This window comes from Tetrao urogallus, assembly GCF_951394365.1.
Source record: "Tetrao urogallus genome assembly, chromosome: 2".
NCBI classification, from domain to species: Eukaryota; Metazoa; Chordata; class Aves; order Galliformes; family Phasianidae; genus Tetrao; species Tetrao urogallus.
Window position 1 is genome coordinate 27150049 of NC_136814.1, and position 20808 is coordinate 27170856.

The 20808-nt window shown below is 44.8% G+C and overlaps 1 protein-coding gene across 2 annotated transcripts in view; it reads left to right on the plus strand.

Moving 5' to 3' along the window:
• Nucleotides 1–442: 442 nt before the first annotated feature.
• Nucleotides 443–20808, plus strand: part of LOC306958531 (uncharacterized protein) — a gene marked incomplete at both ends in the record, with an annotated part of 49957 nt that continues 29591 nt past the window's right edge. For both annotated transcript variants that reach the window (XM_079550066.1, XM_079550067.1), the window contains 3 exons: nt 443–511; nt 15862–15937; nt 17193–17683. In XM_079550066.1, the coding sequence (XP_079406192.1) occupies nt 443–511; nt 15862–15937; nt 17193–17683 (636 nt within the window). The remainder of the gene's footprint in view (nt 512–15861; nt 15938–17192; nt 17684–20808) is intronic.

The following is a 20808-nucleotide window of genomic DNA, read 5'->3' on the forward strand; positions in this document are numbered from 1 at the left end:
CCGCTGCGGGCTGAGCGCGGGGCGGCCGCGGCCGTGCGGGGCCCGGGGCGGTTGGGAGGGGGGGCGCCATGCCCGGCCGGGGCCGCTGGGAGGCGGGGGGCAGGCGGCGCTGCTGCCGCGAGCGGGGCCCGGAGCCTCGGCCGGCGGGGGGCTTCGCCGGCCCTCAGTGAGCGCCCGGCGGCGCCGCGCCTCCCTCCTTCCTGAAGCGTAGCGGGGAGAAAGGCAGGGGAAGTGCGGTATTTATTTCTGTGGGGCCTCGCTCCGCCCCGCGGCCCCCAACGAGGGGCAGGACCCAGGGCACGGCTGGCCGCAGCCTCGCCTCGCGCCGTGCCGGGCGCTGGATGCCAGCCCCGCCGCGCTGCCGCGAGCCCGGCGGCGGCGGCTGGGCGTTTGGAGGTGTGCGCGTGTGCTTAACCCCTTCTTGGCTCCTCGGACTTGTACCATGCTGAAGGTCCTCACCAAAAAGCTCAGGAACCAGACTTTGAACGAAATTCAGCCTTTCCAGCTAAAGGTAAGGATGGGCGGTGTCGTCTCGGGTTTTGGCCCGTCCAGGTAACGAGGACCAGGGGTGACAAGGGGCAGTAACTTGCGATGTTTATTATGCTGGGCTGATTTCCTTTGAGGCGCTAGGCGAGAGCTGGCCTGGGCTGTATCCCTGCTACTGGAGTCGTGTTCTTGCGCACGGTAGGTTACACAGGAGGCACGTGAATGTAAATGGTTTGTGTGTTTTTCAGTCTAGAAGTACTTATTTTTAACGGGGTTGACGTTCAGCTGCGTGTGCATTTGCCGCTCTCTCTGGGTACCTTTGCATGCACTTTATCTGCAGCCTTCCAGCCCTCTCCGGGCTAGAACCCTGCTGCACTAGGTGCTGTGCAAACACGGTTTGCCTGAAATGCCTTTCAGCTCAGTATTTGCGTTTCTCTTCCTTCTGCTCCAGGAGGCTGCAATCTGAGCTGCAGTTTGCAGCCTGGCTCCTTGCATTGACCCATGGTTTTTCAAACTCTGCTTATGTCCTTCTTTAGCGTTCAAAAAAAAAAAAAAAAGCTGAGATCACAGATTCAGCACAAGGAATAGCTAAACTGTTCCTGCTAAATGCAAGGAGGAATCTCTTAGCTGTATGCAATGGGATGAAAACAGAGTTACAATCAGAAGAATTACCACGTTTTGAGTTGGCAAAAGTATTGTGAACTGGGGGGTTTTCGCTCAAATCAGCAGTTATTCTGGACCTCCATCCATACAGCTTGCAGTGTAGTATCTGGCCCTGAATAAAGAAGGGATGTGGGAAAAGAAGCAGCCCTCAGCGCCTGGGATGGGGGCTGGGGAATCTGCACACCAGGCTCCAGTGGAGCCTTTTGTATGTGTTACACAGAGGCAGATTGCAGTGTGGCTGCACTTCTGCACAGTCACTGTAGACAGGCTGATGACAACTTTGTTAGAAAGGGAACTAATGTTGCCTCAAAGTTTTCTGTCTTCATGCTTCGTCTGGTCTTGTGGGAGGCAGGATTAGATTTTGGTTTTTGGAAACAAAATAGCATTACTTTATGTGTGCAGAGGCAATTGGGGATTTCTTTTGAATGCTATGTTTCTGGACCTGTGATCACCTCCCTTAGCTTCATTGTTTGTCTCTTAGAGCCTGAAGTTGTGAAGCCGTAAGGCCCTTCTGATGGAGCTGCTGGGGATATATACAGCATTCGCGATACCAGAGTGCATGCTGGGAAACCTCAGGATGGGGTACCTGCAGCCATTTTGCTCATGGTAGTGCCAAGGTTGTGTGCTGCCAACAGGTGGTCTGTGTTTTTGCAGTCTCAGTGGAGAAAGCAGACTCAAGCTTGTGCTGTTCCTTGCAAGCATAGACCTTCAGAGGTAGCACTGCAGCCTGCTGTAGTGACTGGTACAATGACTGGTATACATGTGTATGGGCAGAAAGCCAGACTTGCAGACTGTGGGTTTATATATGTTTTGTAGGCCTTTGGGGACCACATGCAGCAGCATGCTTTTACTTGAGCTTTGTACCGGTGCATGAACCACTTAATTAGAGCGTGCACACTCTGTCTCTGTGCAGGGCCAGATCTCTTTGCAGGTGAAGAGATGGCGCTAGCTGACCCACACCATCTCCATCTCCTGCCTCCGTCTGTGGGACTGTCAGACACTGGCTGGGCTTGTGTGTCTTCTGCTGCCTTGCATGAGTCTGTGTATGTAATTTGTGTAGTGTGTGCATGTCTTGGCTTGCATGGTACATGTGTTGTTTAAAAGATCCAGTCCTGCTGTCACCGAAACCTGATGGAAAGTTAGTGAAGTGTGAGCATTAAGTCAGGCCTGTAGTAGCTCAAATGCAGAATGAGCAACCAATGAGAGTAGAATTAAGTACTGATCTCCGTCCACCACCCAAACCAAGAGCTTCCTGAGCTTTAAAGGCAGTATGTTTGGCGGCTGTTCTCCTTCACTACCCACTTGCTTTTGCACTTTGTGACCTTTGTTGGAAGTTCCCAAATTCAAGAGAAAACAAACCACTGCTGTGTTTCAGGCTTGCAGCAGTACCGCAATCAGGCAAAGTCCTGGGAGACTGTCCTTGGGTGAATTGTCAACTCATTTTTGTAAACTTGGGAGAGCTGACTGACCTCCGGTTGGCATCCCAGCTCTGGGAACTTTTTCAGGATGAAATTTCTGCCCATTGTGAAGATCTCATTTTGGCAGCATGTCCTGAATTGGCTAAGTGTGGCTGTGATGAGTGTTTCTAGACTTCTCCCCCTAGAGAAGCTGAGTGGCCTCATGTAGTGAGTCCAGGATTATACATGCATCAGCTGCTATATTAATGGACTTTCCTTCTTTCTTTGTGCTGTTGCTCTTTAGGTAGTTGACCACTAAAGCTGCTTGGAGGGCTTTGACTTAAGAGGCGTGCTGGTGTTACTGAGAAACTTCTTGTCCCTTTGTTATCCTTTTACCAGAAGTTACCATGATATAAAAGGAAGGACTGGCTGACTGACGTTTCACCTTCCGTTGGGGTAGTGTGCTCAGCCAGCAGTTCCTGCTCAGAGTGGCTGGACTGCGAAGCTTAACAGTTAGGGTTTGTGTTTGGTCCTGCTGCATCCTTGCTAGACGTTCACTCCTCTGCAGTGGAGGCAGCTTAGTGGCAGCTTCTGAGCTGTTGTGGTTCACAGTCAAGCCCTGTGGCTTGGGCTTGGCTGCAGCAGCTGAAGGACTCCAAGACAGGATGTAAGTTGGAGTCTTATTCCTCAGACCTCTTGCTTTGATCATCTGGTGTTCTTGACTAGAGATTAGACCAGATCTAGAAACCTACACTGTTTGGCTAGAAATGTAGAGCCAGCAACTGCTCTGAATGTACAGATTAGGGATCATCTCTGGTAACAGCTAGCAACTGGGTCTGTTTCAGAGCAGCCTGTGGGACAGCAGAGAGGAGAGACAAAAAGGAGTTGTGCCACATCCTGGTGAAACATTTCAAACAGGGTGATGAGAGAAGCCCATAAATAAAGATCAGAATTTTTAGCTGGTTTTCCAGTATTTTAATCTAGTAGAGTTTCTATTTTTTTCACAGCTTTAGACTGATATCACTGAAAGCCCATCCTGAAATACAAATCAAATTGTTCAAGGTGGCTTTTAAGATGTATATCCTGGGTTTGCATGTGGGTTATGAGAGTCCCGACCCCTCAAGAAATGCTCTGTGCCCAGCTCGCAGGGCTTGCTACAGATGAAATGCTTGTCCCCAGTTTGGGGCAGGGGTTTCTGGCACAAATGAATTCATTCTGAATCCCTCTTCAACTCTTGTGCTCCTGCGTATTTGTGTAATGGGTAAAGTGTAGGTGTCGGTTTTGTAAGCTTTGCAGGCAAGCTCCTTGGGGCAGGGAGCATCTGCTTGGTACAAGTCTGTGCATTGCCAGTCAAACTAAATCCTTAATTAGTGGCCCTAGGTGTTATCTGAATGAAGCAGTTGGGTTGTGGTATATAAAATTAGCTGCCTGGAACATGCAGCTGAACAGAGCTCAGCACTTGAAGGGTGGCAATTCCGCTCCGTCAATTCAAACGGCTTTGGAGATGATGCAGATGATACTTTAATCTACAAAAGTTGTTGAATTACCTGCAAATTGGGTGTGCTTCTTTTAGGTGGGGTAGAGTTTCTTAAGACATGTTTTTCGTTTCCTTAATCAGTGAAATAAAACAAAGTCACATGCAGGTCTGTCCTAGTCACAGAGAACTGCATTCTGTTCTGTGTAATTCTAGCCTCACGCTTGCTTAAAAGGGAACTGTGGACTGGGCACTAATAAAGCCACCATGTTAGCTTTCTTCACGTATCCTTGCAGCTTGCACATGTGCCTACGCAGTGATGGGGACCTGCATCTGCATCTGGAGTCAGCTATGAGCCTCAGGGCTGGCCAGCCCTGAGGAGTGACTGGGCATCATCCTGGCCCTGCCTGTGTTTGGTTGCCTTGGTTGGTCTTGCACAGTGAGCCTCAGGTCTGCAGGAGGTGACTTGTGAGACCCTGGCCCAGTGGGAGCTGGTTACTCTGCAGAGCAGGAGGGCTATTACACTTTTTCTTCTTGAATCAAAATAGAGCCAAGTAGCTCCCTTATTATTGATGCACAGTGGGTGCGCTCTGAAAGATCCGTTTAAGGCTCATGCTTTGTATGAATGAGGGCAGATTAATTTCCGTCTGCCTGAGCTGACTGCCTGTCACGTGCTCAGCCAGCCACTAGCCTTCAGGCTGGCTGATGGCAGCTTGGCACAATGAGATCTTAGCTTCGTCTGTCTCCTGTGGTGTGTGAAGCTGTTCTCTGCTTTGTGGATTTTCAGCACATCCCACTGAACAGGTTCATCGCTTCAGGGCTGTAGGAGTCTGCTTTAAACCAAAGCTTTACCATTCCACCTATTAACACCTGGTAACACTAGATGCTCCTGGCTTGTCTTAGTCTCACTCAGGAGGAGGGCAAGCAGTTTTATGAAAGTGTGTAAGTACAGTGGCTGAGAGGTCTGAAGTTAAAATACTGATAATTTGGACTGAAATGACGTTAGTGGGTCAAAAATGCTATGACAAATACTTAGCCGAGCTGGAGCACAACAGCCAGTCCCTGCCACTCAGATGGTTTTTGAGATTTCTGCCTGAGGCCTTGTAAAATAAAAGGTCTGCAATTCCTTCTACTCAGCTTCTAAGTTCTGAATCTTCAAGGTTTGTCATCTTCTCTGTGCTGCCATCCAGCACCAGTAAAATCCTGAAACAACTTAATTCCAGAGAGTGGGACTTCAGACAGATTTCAGGTGTTGTAAATATGGCATAAAGAGAAGTTCATTGAGATTGGGATGATTCAGTGAGCCATCCTTTCAGTTGCCCTCATTTATAAATTAACATAGACTAGATTCAAATACATGAGAACTCCACACATACACTGCCACAAAGAAATCTCATTACTTTCCCATGTATTTCCCAATTCTTGTTTTCATTTGAATGAAAAATTGAATTCTGAAAATTCAATTTTTGAAAATGTAATCCTATGTATTTAACTTCTGTGTTTCAATGAAAACAGATGAATCCATTTTACTTTGCTGGACAGTGCAGTTCTACTTAATTTCCTGCTGTCGTGCACCGTCTTAAGCTCCTGAATTGCCCTGTTTGGGATGTTTTCTTGAGCAGAAATGTGGCTTATATTTGAAGTGAAAATAGAAAGTGGACTCAGGTGATCATTTATTTTTATGGCTTTTGCAAAACAGTGGGTTCATTTTTTAATTTTTTTATTTTATTTATTTGTTTTGAAGTGCAGAGCTTCCCTTCACTAAGGACATCTCTGGAGTGGTAATTGGGCAGGGGACCACTCTGCTGTAGCATCAAAATCTCTGGCTGCTCCTGGAACGTGTCTGGGGTCACAGGAGTGTTATTGGGATGTCTCAGTATGGGAACCGAGGGCTGTGTTCATTTTTCTTTGGGAAATACACTCCCACCCACAGTGTAGGCAGCGCCAGCCCTTCTGTCTCCCCACATTTATCTGGAGCCCCTATTCAGAGGGATGTGGGTTGCTGGGTGACCCAGCTGTTCCTAGCAACCAACATCGCAGCTATGTATGCGCTCAGGCCTGTTTTCTGCTGCAGTGAGTGTTATACGTGGCTGTGGGCAGAGCCCACGTGTCCTTTCACCATCATCGACCAGCACAGTCAGCCAACACAGCTGTTTTTGAAAAGGAATCAGCACCACCCACAGCTGCTCCATGTGAACACCCAGGCAAGGGTTTAGAGAAGTCGATTAGTTGTGGCCGTGGATTGAACAGAAAGCATTCCCCATAAAGTATGGACTCTGCGTGGACACAGCCTCTCTCCCTTGTGACCCAGGCCTAAGGGTCTACGTAAAGAGTGCGTGACCCAATCTGACTCATGCAGAGCTGTCTCTTTGCAAGCCCACTCACAGGTCTGGCTAAGCTGTAGGGCCGTGGCACACGTGTGGAGCACGGTTCAAAGAGGTCTGTCTTCTTCTGGATCAGCTAGGTCACTACTTGGGGACACACAGCTCATGGTGCTGCTGAGCCCTTCTGTACTCTTTTGCTGTTCTTTTTTTTTTTTTTTTTTTTTTTTTTTTTTCCAAACCTCTCATGCCCATTATAACCTCCTCTCTATTGTGGGCTGGTCTCTCTGCACATTGACCTGGACTTCATGTGCACTCTGGTTGTTGTGGGGCAGGCGCTTTGAGGTTGGGGCATCTTGGAAGCTGGCTGAGTCTCTCTTCCTCCTCTGCGCTTACTGTGGCTCACCAGATAGTGGGCAAGATGGACTTCTTTTGTTGTCTTTGATACCATCCCAGAAGAATGGGACTGCAACAACAGAGCATCCTTTGTGTATCATGTGTAAAGATCACATGGTAGCCTGTGTAGACTAGCCTTGATAGCTGGATGGAGAGTAAAACCCTGTAGATACTTGAAGAAAGTTCCTGGAGGATCTGGATGTAAGTCATTGCTTTACCAGGAAGATTTGTGGCAAAGCTGCCATGAACTGCTTGTGCAGTAATCCCTATCATGGATCTTCCTAGTTGTTCTGTATCGGCTGGGGCAACAGGAGCTAACATAGGCAGCTCTGAGAACAACTGGCAGCTCTGCAAGCAGCTGGTGCAGATCAGCCTGTCAGCAGCCCTCCTTTAGTACTCTTCAGTTTAGAAAGCTGGTCTACTACTCAGGCTCATAGTAGTAAAGCCCCTTCAGTTTGCCAAGACTTAGGCTGTGGTGCTGAGAACAGAGATCACTTGTTGCCTACTGACATGCATCTTCCAAAGTAACGTTGTCATTGTGATGTGACAAAACTTGGAGAGGTGTTCCTCAAGCGTGGTAGACTGTGGGGGCCATGGCTTGTGTTCCTCAAATACTAAGGTGACTGGGTTGGCTTGTCATTGTCCCTGGCAAACGCACCTGGAAAAAGCCCTTTGCAGCCTTTCCTGGAATCAACTACTAACCTTTGCTCCAAAATCAGCTCATATGACTAAACTTAAGAACTCAGAATTGGAAACACCCTTGAGGGAAAAAGTAAGCAAAGCCTGAGTCTAGGTGCCCTAAGGAGATTTTGCTTAGTAATGTTTCTCTCCCACTTCAGGAATAAACAAAACCTTTATTTTAGGGATGGATGAGGTTTCTTACTTGAGTGCAAGGCAAATGGTCCTCATTTGAATTTAAAATTATGAGATCTCTGCATAAAGTACACCCAGATACCCCAACACTCTTTCAGATTTGCAGAGAATGGATAAACCTTGGTGTCTGACACGTGCAGGGAACAAAATGTATTGATTGGCCCTGGGCAGCTGATTAATCAATTTGACCAGGCTGCAGGCCTGGTTTTGAGCCAGTGGTTTCAAGGAGAGTGAAGAATTCAATTGCTAATGGCATAAAGGTCTTGTCCCCTCCCACTGCTGTTGTTCAGAAACAGATCTCACTATACTCCTTTCTAACAGGGTCATGCTGTTTCTCTGATGTAGATGCTTTATTTCTTTCATTCTTTTCTCTTTCTTATTTCATGCTGTTGCCCTTACCTCTTGTCATCAGAAGTCAGTTTACTGTGATCTTTATTGGCATGATGAGAAGAAAACTTAAATTGGTTGAATAGTGAATTTCCTATCTATCTTGAGGACAGTTGCCTGAGAGACAGCTAGGTCCTCCAGTTTGCTAAGAATGGATCTTGTTATAGAATGGGAAAATATAAAATAATTCTTCCACGTCCTGTTACCCAGTTATTACATACAAAGCCAAATGGTTGTCTGTAGCCAGATTGGTTTTTTGTGTGCATTTATGTATTTACTTCATTTCTGAGAATTGGTTATTAAGAAGAACTGAAAGTTTTATGGCCAAAGAGTAATTAACAGAAGAGAACAACGATATATGAAATGGACCATATCAAGCAACAAAATGTAGAAGCTAAAAAAATCAACAACTTGTGTGTGTGTGTGTGTATATATATATATATATATATATATATATTTTTTTTTTTTTTTTTCTCCATAGAGGACTCTTTATTCTGACATTGATGGAGCAAGCTGTTCTTAGGGGATGCTTTGGTTTTGCAGAGAACTTCAGCGTAATGCAACTTCCTCTGTCTCTCACCTGAAATGGTCTGTGGAGGTGCCAGTTTAGTATGCTTGGTTGCTCTCCGTAGTGCATGAAGTGAGTCAGTTCTGCAAGAACAACATTGGGTTTTGTTTTGTGCATCCACTTGTGATGTAGCACCACGTGTAAATGCATGTGCTGTGGTCTGCTCCTATGAATCGGGCTCAAGAGCACTGGGAATCACATAATGTCACCAGGAAAGGATCTGGTACATGAAGAGCAAGGGCAAATTTTTTCATGGACATTCCTCTTCCTTTAAGGTTGTCTGACCATATAGATCAAAGATCTCATTTTGAAAGCTGATGCTGTATTACTGGGTTACTCTGTTGTAAAACAAGGTGGCTTTGGTGTAGAACCATAGAAATGATGCATCTCACGTCTGCTTGTACTCAAAAGGGTTAATGTGGGATTTTAAGAGGAGGAGAAGCCTGAAATGTCTCATGTGCTCCAAATGCATTTTCCAGACTGTAAGGCTTTGTTCCTTGTGTTTGCAAATCTGGCTAATGTAGTTCTTTATGGCTGAGCAGAGGTGAGTGTCGAGTGAGGTCTCCCAACACAAGCAACTTCTCTTCAGCTAGTGAAGTATCTCATGGCAATGGCAGTTGCCCTCTGGGTCTGCAGAGGAGAAAATGGAAAAACTGTTACCAGATGTGTTGTATATGCCAGCTCCTGTCAGGCTGCACTGGCTGAAGAGACCCGTGCGATGCTGGAGAGCTGCTGTAAGTTGTTGGAGAAGGTGGCCTGCATGAAGGGAGCTCTTCTCAGTACAGCTGTGTAGTTAGGTCTCTCGGAGCGGGGTGGGAGTTGGGAGGAGTGTTTTGAAATCCCTGTAGGCTAAGCAGGATGGTTAGCAGCAGTGTGAGCAGCCATCAGCCATCCTACTCTGTCCATAGGTATGAGACAGATGAGGTCAATGCTGTAGGTCCCTCTCGTTCTTGCTGTTCCTTGTACTGTCCTCCCCTCCTGTCTGAGAGAGCTGTCAGCCTGCGATAAGTAGCGTTGCTTTTAATCTGTTTGGAGATGAGGTTCAGCAGCATGTGGGCTGTAAATTGCAGACGGAGCTCAGTCTCTGTATCTTTGTGCAGGGTGGATGGGGCCCTGTAATGGAAGAAGAGCTTCGGTCTTTAATCCTTCAGGCTCCTTCTTGTCTTCCTGACTGCTGTGCTTCATGGTGTCAGCGCTGCTAAATAGCACTGATCCTGCAAGAAGGAAGCCAGGGGAATGCAGAGGCTTCATGCTACGAGTGGTAAGGAGCTGATCTCCTTGCTAGGGAATCTCTTTGCAGCACAACGCTTTTGTAGGTCGCTTCTTTCTGGCACGTTCCTGACACGTTATTTTGACGCTGCTTTATTTGTTAATTCCTTTCTGAGCTACGTACATAAATGCTTTCTCTGTGTGTTGGATAAAAAGGATAACAGGTGGATACTAGTCTTCTGGGAGAATTCCATGAAACTTGAATATGGTTCAGCCATAAATCTCTTTATCACATCAGCAAAGGCACGAACAGAGTAACACAGAAATGGAGAGAAATACTGCGTGGCTCCCTTGCCACAGAATACCAAACAAAAAACAGGAATGGCTTTGCTATATTCAACATTGGATAGCCAGGAAAACAAGGGCCGTGGGGAGTGCCATGTCTCACCAGCCCGTCACCAGTTTCAGTCAGATGGCTGCTCTGTCAAGCAAAGCAGTGTTCAGGGGTTACAGACTCTAGGTTTGCATCCCAGCCATTTGCAGGAAAGTGGGGAAAAAAGTTTGGAGGCAGAGCTATGGTGGAAAGTTAAAAACAAAATCAAGAAAAAATTGAGAAAGATTTTTCTGAAGTAGGACTGTGCTGGTTGGAGTAGCTGTTGATGGACTGCAGCTGTAAAGTCCGTATCTAGTTTGGGCAGTCATTTTTCTCTTGTAGATGTTTGAAGACTGAACTGAGCCTTTCATTTCAAACTCTACTGCTTTTACTGAGGAGAGAGCAAGTATTACAGCTTGGTTTGCTAGCATTAAGTACTTATTGCAATGCTCTGTATCTCTAAAATAAAAATTAAAGAACTTGAGAGAAAAAGGAAGTTAGTTAATTTGAAGGTCTGTTTGACTCACTCCTTCCCTATTCCTCGTGCTGTTCCATGGCTTGTAATAGCCTTTTAGCATCTCATCATCTCCCTTGCTTTCCCTCTCTAATTCAGATTTTCTTCAGAGGTGGAATGATGGCACCTCCTTCTTTCAAGATCAGCGGTGTCCCATGGCAACTGCTGCTATTATTGACCTGGAAAAATAACCGGGGAAATTTAAGTAAAATGTTTTTAGCTAAGTCCAAGTCAGCACCTTAGTTATGGAAGAAGAGGATTTTTTCCAGCTTAAAGGGAACAAGTGAGTGAGTGGAGAGGCTCATAGTTCATTTCCCCTCGCTGCTCCTTTTTCATGGCTTGTCACAGATCTGTTCAGCAGTTGCATCGTGAAGATCTTGCACAGCATTGGAGCAGACAGTCAGCAGAGGGAAGGAACTGTCTCCTCCCCAGTTGCATGGAAATATCTTTGAGATATTTTGCACACCCAGATTATTGCTTATTGAAATGGCTTGGCAAACGCTTCTGCGCTCATTTCCTCATGCTGTAAGATGTTCTTCTGCGTTTGCAGGTGCTCATTGCACACTTCCAGCTCTTCCAGGTTGCATGTGGTTAGCTGGATGCTTATCTTATTGCTCTTCATGCACACAGACTCCACTGTACCAAACAACTCTGCTCATACTTAATTTTTTTTAGGGCAGTACAGCCAGTAAGTGAGGACTGCTGGGAAAGATATGTTCTGCCATAGAAATAAGGCTGCCTTTTCTTTTTGTAAGTTCATAGATGATTATTAATGTAACTAATTTTGATCATATGATAGCTTAATTTCTCCTCTGTAAGCAAAGGCCAGGAGGAGCTTCAGGTTAATAGGATTTCTTTTATTGTGCAAATACAACAGTGTTTCAGGGCATGACTCTAAGGGTGGTTGGGCTTTTTAGTGCCTGGGCTGCAGCTAGTTGTCATTACTCATCTGACAAGCAGCAGTAGGGAAGAGACAGATTTTTGTCTCTAGCTTTTTCTTACATCTGCTTGTTTGTCTTTTATGATAAATCTCTCCCAAAGTTAAATGTTTTGCACTCATTTCTTAAACATCACCTGGCTATTGTACACAAAACCATCTTTACTTACTGGAGGTTGGTGCAAAATCAAATGTATGGGGGAGTTTGTGTTTCCATTTGGCATGAGAGCCTTTAACCTGACAGAATGCATGTCTGGTGCTGGAGGACCCAGGTGTAAAGCTGAAATCCACATCAAAAGGAGGCTTCTGTCTTTGAACTTTAGATCTTTTGCATTTCTGCAAGAAAGAGTGGAGGGTGGATGGGCACCTGTTCTTGTGGTTTTGTGCCATGCTTGTAAACATTCACATCCATGTGAATTGGAGATAAGATCTTCTTTTCTATGCTTGTGTATGTTGAAGTATGGCATGTGTGGGGCAAAGTCCTGGGCAGCATGCTTTTGCTGACCCAGCCTGAGCAGGGTGCAGGATTAGAGGATCCCTTCCAATCTAAAAAGTTCTGCAATTCATGTGCTGTGAATGAAGTCTAGTGGGATCTTTGACATAGAGATCCAAGTTTTCTGTTATCGCAGTGTCACTGTTCAGAGTTCATGAGGCAGAAAGGACTATTCTGCCTAAGACAAAAGCACAATTTTGACTAAGGTAGGATGGGGACTTCAGAAGGGAAGCTGGAGACTTGAACGCTCATTTAATGAGATGCTGTTGAAGTGAGGAAGTTGTAACTGCTGAAGCCTAGAAAGAGTCAATGGAGAGCATTTATCTCCAGCTGGTCAATGCATAAGTATTTGACTTCCTGTATCTTTATTATTTTGGCAATGATTGTTATCTACACAAATGTTCAGTCCTTTTTCCAATCTGAAATTAATATTTGCCTATGTGATATGTTACACATAAAGCTCTTTGCCATAGAATTTGAACATTGTGAATTAATGCTTGTCCGCTATGAATGCTGGTTCTCTGCTAGGGTGGGAGCAAGGGAGCTAGCATATCGTATGGAGAAGGCTGGGAGACTTCATTTCCCAAAACTGTGACATAATTTGTGGAAGGATTTACTAATAAGAGGAGAGTTTAACAATACTAAAATGGAAAGCCCTGACAAATGACTAATGGGAGGGGAATGATTGTGTCTGTGGCTGAAGGATGGGAAGACCAAGCAGGACAGTATTTGCATATGCATAACCCGCACAAAATTTTAGGTGAGAGGATTTGTGAAAGACAGTGCCAGTGATGTGACATCAGAGGGAAAGGGACTTTTGAGTTTCTTTTTTTTTTTTTTAGCCATGCATGACCTGCACAATTGCTGAGTTTTAGGGCTTTTTTTACAGTTAATATTTTCACGATATACATCACAAGCTGATTTCAATCAGCAGTCCAGAGCAACGGTTTAATAGCAGAAGAAATAAAAGTCTGGATGTCTGGAGAGCGTGCTACTGGTCTAATGTTCTTTCTAGACAAAAGATTGGTATTACAAAGAGGAGCACTTTATATTTTTGTTATTAAGTTGTTCTTAGGAGAGTGGATATTTGCTTTCTGAAACACTGAGGATGATTAACATTAGGGGAGCCCCCTTTTCCTGGAACCTTTTGTGTTGTCCTACCACTGTAATTTCTTCAGTGTGTGCAGTGGGACCAAATCCACAAATTCAGTTTCTTCTTGGTTGAAGCAGGGTTTCTTCTCTTTCAAGTGCTCTGGACAAAACCTTTTGAGGAACGTTCAGGGCAACTCAGATGGGCAGCATTGGCTGACTGTGGGACAAGGAACTTAGCAGAGACTAATTATTCATGGTGAAACTAGGGATCATCTAAATTGCACTTGTGCAAGCAGCAGGCTAGCTGCATTGCACTTGTGTGGGGAGGGCTGGATGTTTTGGAAATGCAGGACCAGCAGACACAAAGACCTTCAGAATGTCAATCGTTGACTCAAATCCAACTCCTGTTTTAATCATCTCAGGCCAGTGACATTGGACAGTGGCTCATTGACCTGTACGTGCTAAGTGTCACAGGCTCTCTTGGAAGCAGAATCGTGCCATATACTGGCATTCTCACAGTATCAAGCTCAGAGCTGATGGGTTTCCCACGCAGAGACCTTAAAGCTCATTGAAACTCCAGCGATGTCCAAATTTATTTATTTATTTATTGTTATTTATTTTTTAATGTGCAAATGAGCAACAAAGTAAGGTCAGTACCTCTCAGGTTAGAACTGGAGCCCTAGCTTTTGTTCCAGTGACAAGGCCACTGTCTGTCTGTTCAGCAGCCAGCGCAATGATATCTCAGTGTCAGCTGCCCACCCCCAGGGCACAAACAGGGTATTATACCTGTTCTGGGGACAGCTAGAACTCTGTTGATCTGGCAGAGTTCCTCAGCACTGCCTTTATTAAATAATGTGTACGTGTGAATGTATGCAAGAAAGTTGTAGTTGTGGTAGAAAAGCAACTCCCTGCGTTTACTTCAAGAATATTAGAAACACAGGTAAACCTTGGCCGCTTTCCCCATTCATGGTTTGACAACTGGAAAAATAGCTTAAAAAGACAAGCAAGGTAGAAAGATATTTTATGGCTTCGTAAAGGGCCTTGTAAATATGGAAGGTTATAAGGTAGCTCTTAAAAAAAAAAAAAAAAAAAAAAAGAGAGAGAGAAAAAGTTGGCAGCAGACTTCTTCAGGGGTTAACAATCTCTAGAGGATGGTGACAAAGTAGGTGAGTTGAACTAATATCTGTCAAATTTAGTATCAGTCAGTATTTCCCTGCTATTTCTCTGTGTCAGTTGTATATGTCTTTCACTCGGAGGCACCTAATTAAGTGTAGTTGCACTTTTGGGTGTCTGGGAGGCTGAAACACTCAAAGGACACTTCCCTGGGAACAGTGGAGGAGGGGAGATGAGTCCATATCAGTATAATGGTTGCTTGCTGCCTCACCTTATATAAAAGTCAAGCACAGCTCATGAAATATTTTTCAAGTGGAAACACAGCATGTAACGTTTGAAACCCTTTGTCACTGGATACTGTTGTGGCCAGGTAATTTCTGAGACTCAGAGAAAGCTAAGAGTGATCGGAATATTAGTTGTTATTTGGGATAAAATGTGTAAGGGATAATAAGGCTCATCTTGCAGTGATGGTATTATTCCAGAACTCTTTCTTGTGAATGTTTCTGTTGAAGTATTGCATTATCCTTTGACTCATTTCTTTTTGGCACTGCCAGAAACACATAGTAAGCTGTGTAGCTCCAAGGTTTGATCAGGTGTAATAACTTCCAAGTATGCCCTGTGCAGCAGATCATAAGTCAGGAACTAGGGAGGTAGGGTTTCCTCTACATGTAACCAACTCCTGCTGAGTTTCTGATATGAGCTGCAAAAATTTGGATTCAGATCTCAGTCCTTCTCAGTAGGTTGCCACCAAGTTTGCTTAGTGTTAGAACACATGTAGTGTAAGTGGTATTTGGGTATGCAGTAAGTGGCTTGCTCTAGTCCATTGACTGACTCAATGCAAATATCTCTGAAAATTCCAGATAGGCAAAATACATGAGTTGTCATTACTCTTAGGGCAGTTATTTAAGGGTGTTCAGTTAAATTCTAAGTATTGGTGTTAGCAGGGAGAGTATAGTGTTGTTTGTCACATTGCTGTAGAAACCTGTTTCTTTTATTTCTGTTATATTCTTCAGAGTCATGCTGTAAGGAAAGTGATATGTCTGTTCTTTTGTGGCTTGTGTGTGTGTCTTCAAGGGGAAGTGTGGGTACATACATAAGATGGCTAAAGTTAACATGCCACATCCACTTGTGGGTGCCTTGCGAGATGATAGTGCTGTTGACAGGATGCCTTTTTTTTCTCCTCTTCCCCCCTACAGTGATGGGTTTTGAAGATTCAGTTGTCCACATGATGTGGTTGTGGTAGGCCTTGATGGTTATAAACAGTGCATCTGGGGAGCTAAGGACTGGGTACATTCGTTGTGCTTGGGAAAGAATTGGTGGTGCAGCAAGGTGGAAATAGTGGTAGGTTGTTTGTTCTGTGTTGCTGCAAGTAAGAGGATGTGATGGGAGTTTGAGGTTGGGAGATGAGGATGTGTTTACAGGGAGGTGCTATGGTGGGGTGTGTGCGGTTAGATGAGGGGATGCCTGCAGGATATGAGAAGGGAAGGGTGGGGGAAGTGGCTTGGGCAGCAGCGAGGCAATGCTCAGTATCATGATGAAGCCTTTTCTTTCTCTTTGCTCCCTAGATCTCCTACCCCCCAAGTGATGAGGACAGCGATGACTCTGAGGGAGAGAATCAAGAACTTGTTCAAATCGACAGAGGTAAAGGGACAAGTTAGTGGGGTCCTGGAATACTACAGTTGAAGTGTGTTTTGATTTTCACGTGTGCTCTTGCAAATGCCTCCTTCACAGTCCCCACTGTACCACAACCAGATGCATTAAACTGGGCACCTTGAAGTTTTTGGAACCTCACAGAGAGAAGTGATATCAGATGCTGTAGTCACGCTTTTCTTATCAGTCACGGATATTGTTAACCACACGTTAAGCTGGTAGTACTATAGATGTGGGATGGTCAGTATCTCCTATCAGGTCAGCAGCAGAGCCGGGAGTGAGAATGCATCTTCTGTTCCATACTTGTGCATCCACACTGTCTTTGTTCTAGGTTTTATCTTCCTTTTTGCTTCCAGTTTTGATTTTCCTTTCCCTGTGATCCTGGACTCATTTGTCTAATTATCTCCATCCTGCACCATTGGTATTGGGTACCTCTGTTACTGAATCTAGCTAGGCATTTGGGATAGAAGAAAGGTGTTCAGGTGTCTTGCCATTGTTTTTGGATGTGATATTTTTTTATCTGCAGGAATTGCATCTGTTGAGTGCAGTAAGTCTCTGCCATTTATACATGCCCTATGTTTTATCACGGTTTGGCCAAATTCAAGTGGATTTTTATGCAAAGGCAGGAGAACTCAAATTCCTGACCCATAGAGCATGTCCAGCCAAAATTGAAAGTTGTCCTCATGTACTTACCTCCAGAACGGGTATAGAGTATACTAAGCTTATGACTGAGGGCAGGCTCTTTTATATGAAAAATTTTGGAACAGGAGAAGGACGTTTAGCTCCAGAAAGCAAATCTGCTATTTGAGCTACAGACATGCTTCTTAAAATATTCTTAGAATTCCATAACTTATGTGTTTCCTCTGCCCTGAGAACTGGTCACTGGAACTTAATATTTTAGCTGGAGGTAAGGGCCTGACAGAATGCGTGTAGGACTGCGTTCTCTCTGCCTTTTGGGGTTAAGGTGGGCAGCAGGTCCATGTTCTTATTGTGTGACAAGACTTCTAGCTAACAGTTTGTGAGCAGTATGGCCTAAAGAAAGGTCTGGAAACTTCTGTGGGAAGCATTCAGCAGAGACATTTCATCTGGGAAGAAAATGTGGAAAACAGCTCAGAAGTTTTCTTGGGAGGAAGTAATGAAAATGGGTCAGGAGAAATGAGGCCCATTTCATGGCATGACATAGAGATCTGCTCTGTCATTTCTCTCTCTCTCTCTCTCTCTCTCTCTCTCTCTCTCCCCCCACCAGAGAGAAGACGGAATTGTACCTTGACCCCTCTGGCCACCAACCAGCTCCAGAACCAGGAGAACCAATGCTGCAAGGTCCGAGCTCTTCTCCATGCCAGCCTGGATCGCCACAGCTCGGAAGAGGAGCTGGAGCGCATCAACCGAGAGTTTGCTGCTGAGAAGCGGAAGTGGTCCCAGGTCAGCAGGCTTGCGTGCTGCAGTGACAGCAACAACACCTCCTCCAGTGACGAAGAAGTGAAGAACTTGTGCGCCATGTCCTTCCAGCCTGTTGCAGAGCAGGCTGATGGTCTGCATGCAAGCCCAAGCCCTGTGCTGTTCAGTGCCTCCCCTCCCAAGAGACTCCAGCCTCTGGTGCGCAACCCAGCCTCGAGACCTTTAATCTTGACGAGTGTTGGGACAGGCCTTGAGCAAGTCATGCCATGTAAGAGACATCGACAAGGATATGGGGATAAGATCTGCAGGCCCAGCCTTGACCTGGAAAAAATGCAGCAGGTAAGGCAGAACTTCATACCAGGAAAGTGGCATCACTTGAGAGGAGGTGTTGTAAGCTAAAGTGGAAGAGGATTATTGAGGCAGGGCTCAGTAAACTCAAGAAGTTGTTTCCTGTGATTGTGCCTTCAGAGGCATAATTGATTCTGCAGTTCTTCTGCAGTCTGCCTAGGATAAATGAGTTTAGATACCTCTTTTAAGAGGTAAGGTTGCTGCAACTTTAACGGCTTCTGCTACAGTTGTGCCTCTATCTTGGTACATGTTAAGAATGCAACACATAGTCTGGATTATTGAATGACATAGGAACAAAATCACTGGAATTCAGTCAGGTTACTCCTGCTGCCATGAACTGACTCATGCCATTTACTCTGATAGGAATTAATTGTTCAGGGGTGTATGAATGAGCATCTGTGCAGTGGAAGTAGGTGTAGATTTGATGTTAGGTACTAAGTATCTGTGAGTTTCTTGACCTCTTTGGACTTGTCTTTTTATTCTTTCTGCGAGATTTACAGCAATGTAAAACTATACTTTTTATAGCCTTAATAGTTTACAAAAGCAAACTGCTTTAGTGCAGTTACTCTTGATTTTGCTCTAAGGGGCTGGGACTGAGGTATACTTTGCCCAGGGTGGTCAGCTGAGGAAAAGACATAGGCATACCTGGTATGAGATGTGGGTTGGCCTGCACAGTGCCTGTCTGTTGCTGCTCTTCAAATAGGTGCTGCTGCAGAGTTAGTATTGCAAACTGCTCTTCATTATTTGTTTTTCTTGCAGTGGTATAGTGTCAGTCTGAAAGAATATCTGCAGACATCTGCTGACCCTGCTAAATTGCAGTAATTTAAAGACAGTTATTTTGAGTTCTGAATTTCCTCTCATTAGGGAAGAATTTTGCTGCCTCTGGTTGGCTGGATGTACTAGATCTGACCTCATGAAGAATGTTGCCATTAAGCCAATGAGATGGACCAGTTGGGGGGGAAAAAAAAAAGAATAACACAGAAACAACTATATATTTATTTTCCATTTCCCTAAGCTAATTTTAAAATGATATATTTTGGGAGACTTTAGCATAGGCAAGCCAACACAAAGGGAGATGCAGCCTGAATTTTGTAGGACTTTGACCATTTGTATTTTTATATTTTTAATTGTTTTTTTTCAACTGGTAAGCTCTTGAAGCATTATGATTATTTCTTCCTTGATCCAGAAAGTCTCATTCACTGCATATCTTTGCTTGTCACCTGTACTTTTTTCTGCTATGAAAATCATGAGAGAAGTAGTGTAGATTCAGGCTTTTGCTGACTTGTTTCTTAGGACAATGATGTGAAATCTGTTTTTGATTCTGCAATTCTGCAAAAGGTTCTGCAGAATCCTTATGTGAAGCAGGGCAAGTCTTGGTCAGTATCTCTATCTCATAGTTGGTCAACAGGAGCTATGAGTTTCTTTCTTCATCTGTCTTCATTCTGCAACAAAAATGCCACTTTTATTAAATGCCTGCTCATTTGGCATAATGTGCCTTTTTAGTTATCAAAACAGTGCAGATGAGCGAAGTTGATATCAACTGGCTACTCTAAGGCTCCACCTGGACTCTGTCCGTCAAGCCACTCTTGCTTTGTGATTTGTTTCCTTACTGTCTTACGTGTTTATTTGCCAGAATGAAGCTGATGGATTTGATCAGATGGGTACTTTTCTGAACAGCAGATGTTTCCCACACTTGTCCCTCAGCATTCGTGCAGCTCCATGTATCTGGCAAAATTATTTAGTTCTAGAAGCAAATGTCTTCAGAGACAGGAAGATATGTATATGTGCATGCTATAGTTGCTCAGGTGTGAGTGAAGAGATGGTGAGTGCTTTGCCTTTGCATCAAATCCTATTTCTGTTGGATGGTGATAGAAGATCAGTCCAGAGTCATGGTGTGGAGCGGCTCTGTGTTGGGACACTTAAGCTGTTTTTAGAACTGAACATACAAGGCAGTTTTTGCAGGAAGACACGCCTTCCTGGGCTCCAGTGAATGTATGCCTTTTTATAAGGAAGGAGAACAAATTTGAGAGAGAAAAGTGGGAAGTCTGAGTGCGTTTAAGGGATTAGGGTATTGCTGTGCTTCTACCTCCATGGCCTGTGGATAAAATGGAAATCTCCACCATCTGGACTTTTCAGTTCAGCCTTTCTCAGCAGGAGAGGCTGCATAAGAGCATGTTTAAAACATCCCATTCTGGTTAGGTGCCAAGCCATGTCTTTCCAGCTTCACAGGACAGTGTGATTCTACCCTTTTGTGCCCCAGCCATCAGTTTGGACAGTTGCCGGAGTATTACCCACCCTGGTTGGTTAGCTACCTGCTTCATCTCTTCTCTATTGAGGCTAAGAAGGGGAATTCAATACACGCTTTTCTTCACTTCTCCAAAGGACTGGAAAATTACCTCAGAAGACGTCTTCTTTTCTTCCCTTAATTGGGCTGAAATACCCTGGCTCGTGCAGACGCCTGTATTGCTCCAGTGAATGCCTTCTCCTAGCTGCCCCTTGATCACGGTTCTTAGATAGCAACCTCATTACGCGCAGGCCCTGCTGCCAACCACTTGCCGTTTAATGAAGGCTGTGTGTGTCCCAGAAAGACTGGCAGCCTGCTAACATGAGCAGATCTGGCTTTTGTGGCAGTGCTGATTCTCGAGGTCAAACAGAGCATGGAGAGCTTTTGATGGTTTGAGGTAAAGGCAACAAGGACCACAAAGTTTGACAGACGTATAAGGAGGTCCAGGCGATGAGATTGATTGTTCTTGACGTGCTCTGTAAACAGAGAGGAAGTAGATGATCCTTCCTCCTGTGCCATTTATTGGGGCTTGCTGGAGCTCTGTTGACTTTTCAAGATGGTGAGAGTAGATTTCAGAGTGCAGCCTTTGCAGGGAGGGAGATCGTAATCTGAGAGCAGCTGTGGGTTGGCAAGATGAGTAAACAAACCGTTTTCATTTATATGTGGGTAGGTGGTTGGTAGGGAAAGCATCACTTAAAAGTACAAAGCAGAATCTGCATACCTAGGTTATGCTATGAAATCATTGGGTAGTTCTGAACAAGTGAAACACTTCTGCTATGGTTTACCTGTGTGTGTGAGTAGATAATATCAAACTTTCATTGTCTTAAGGAGG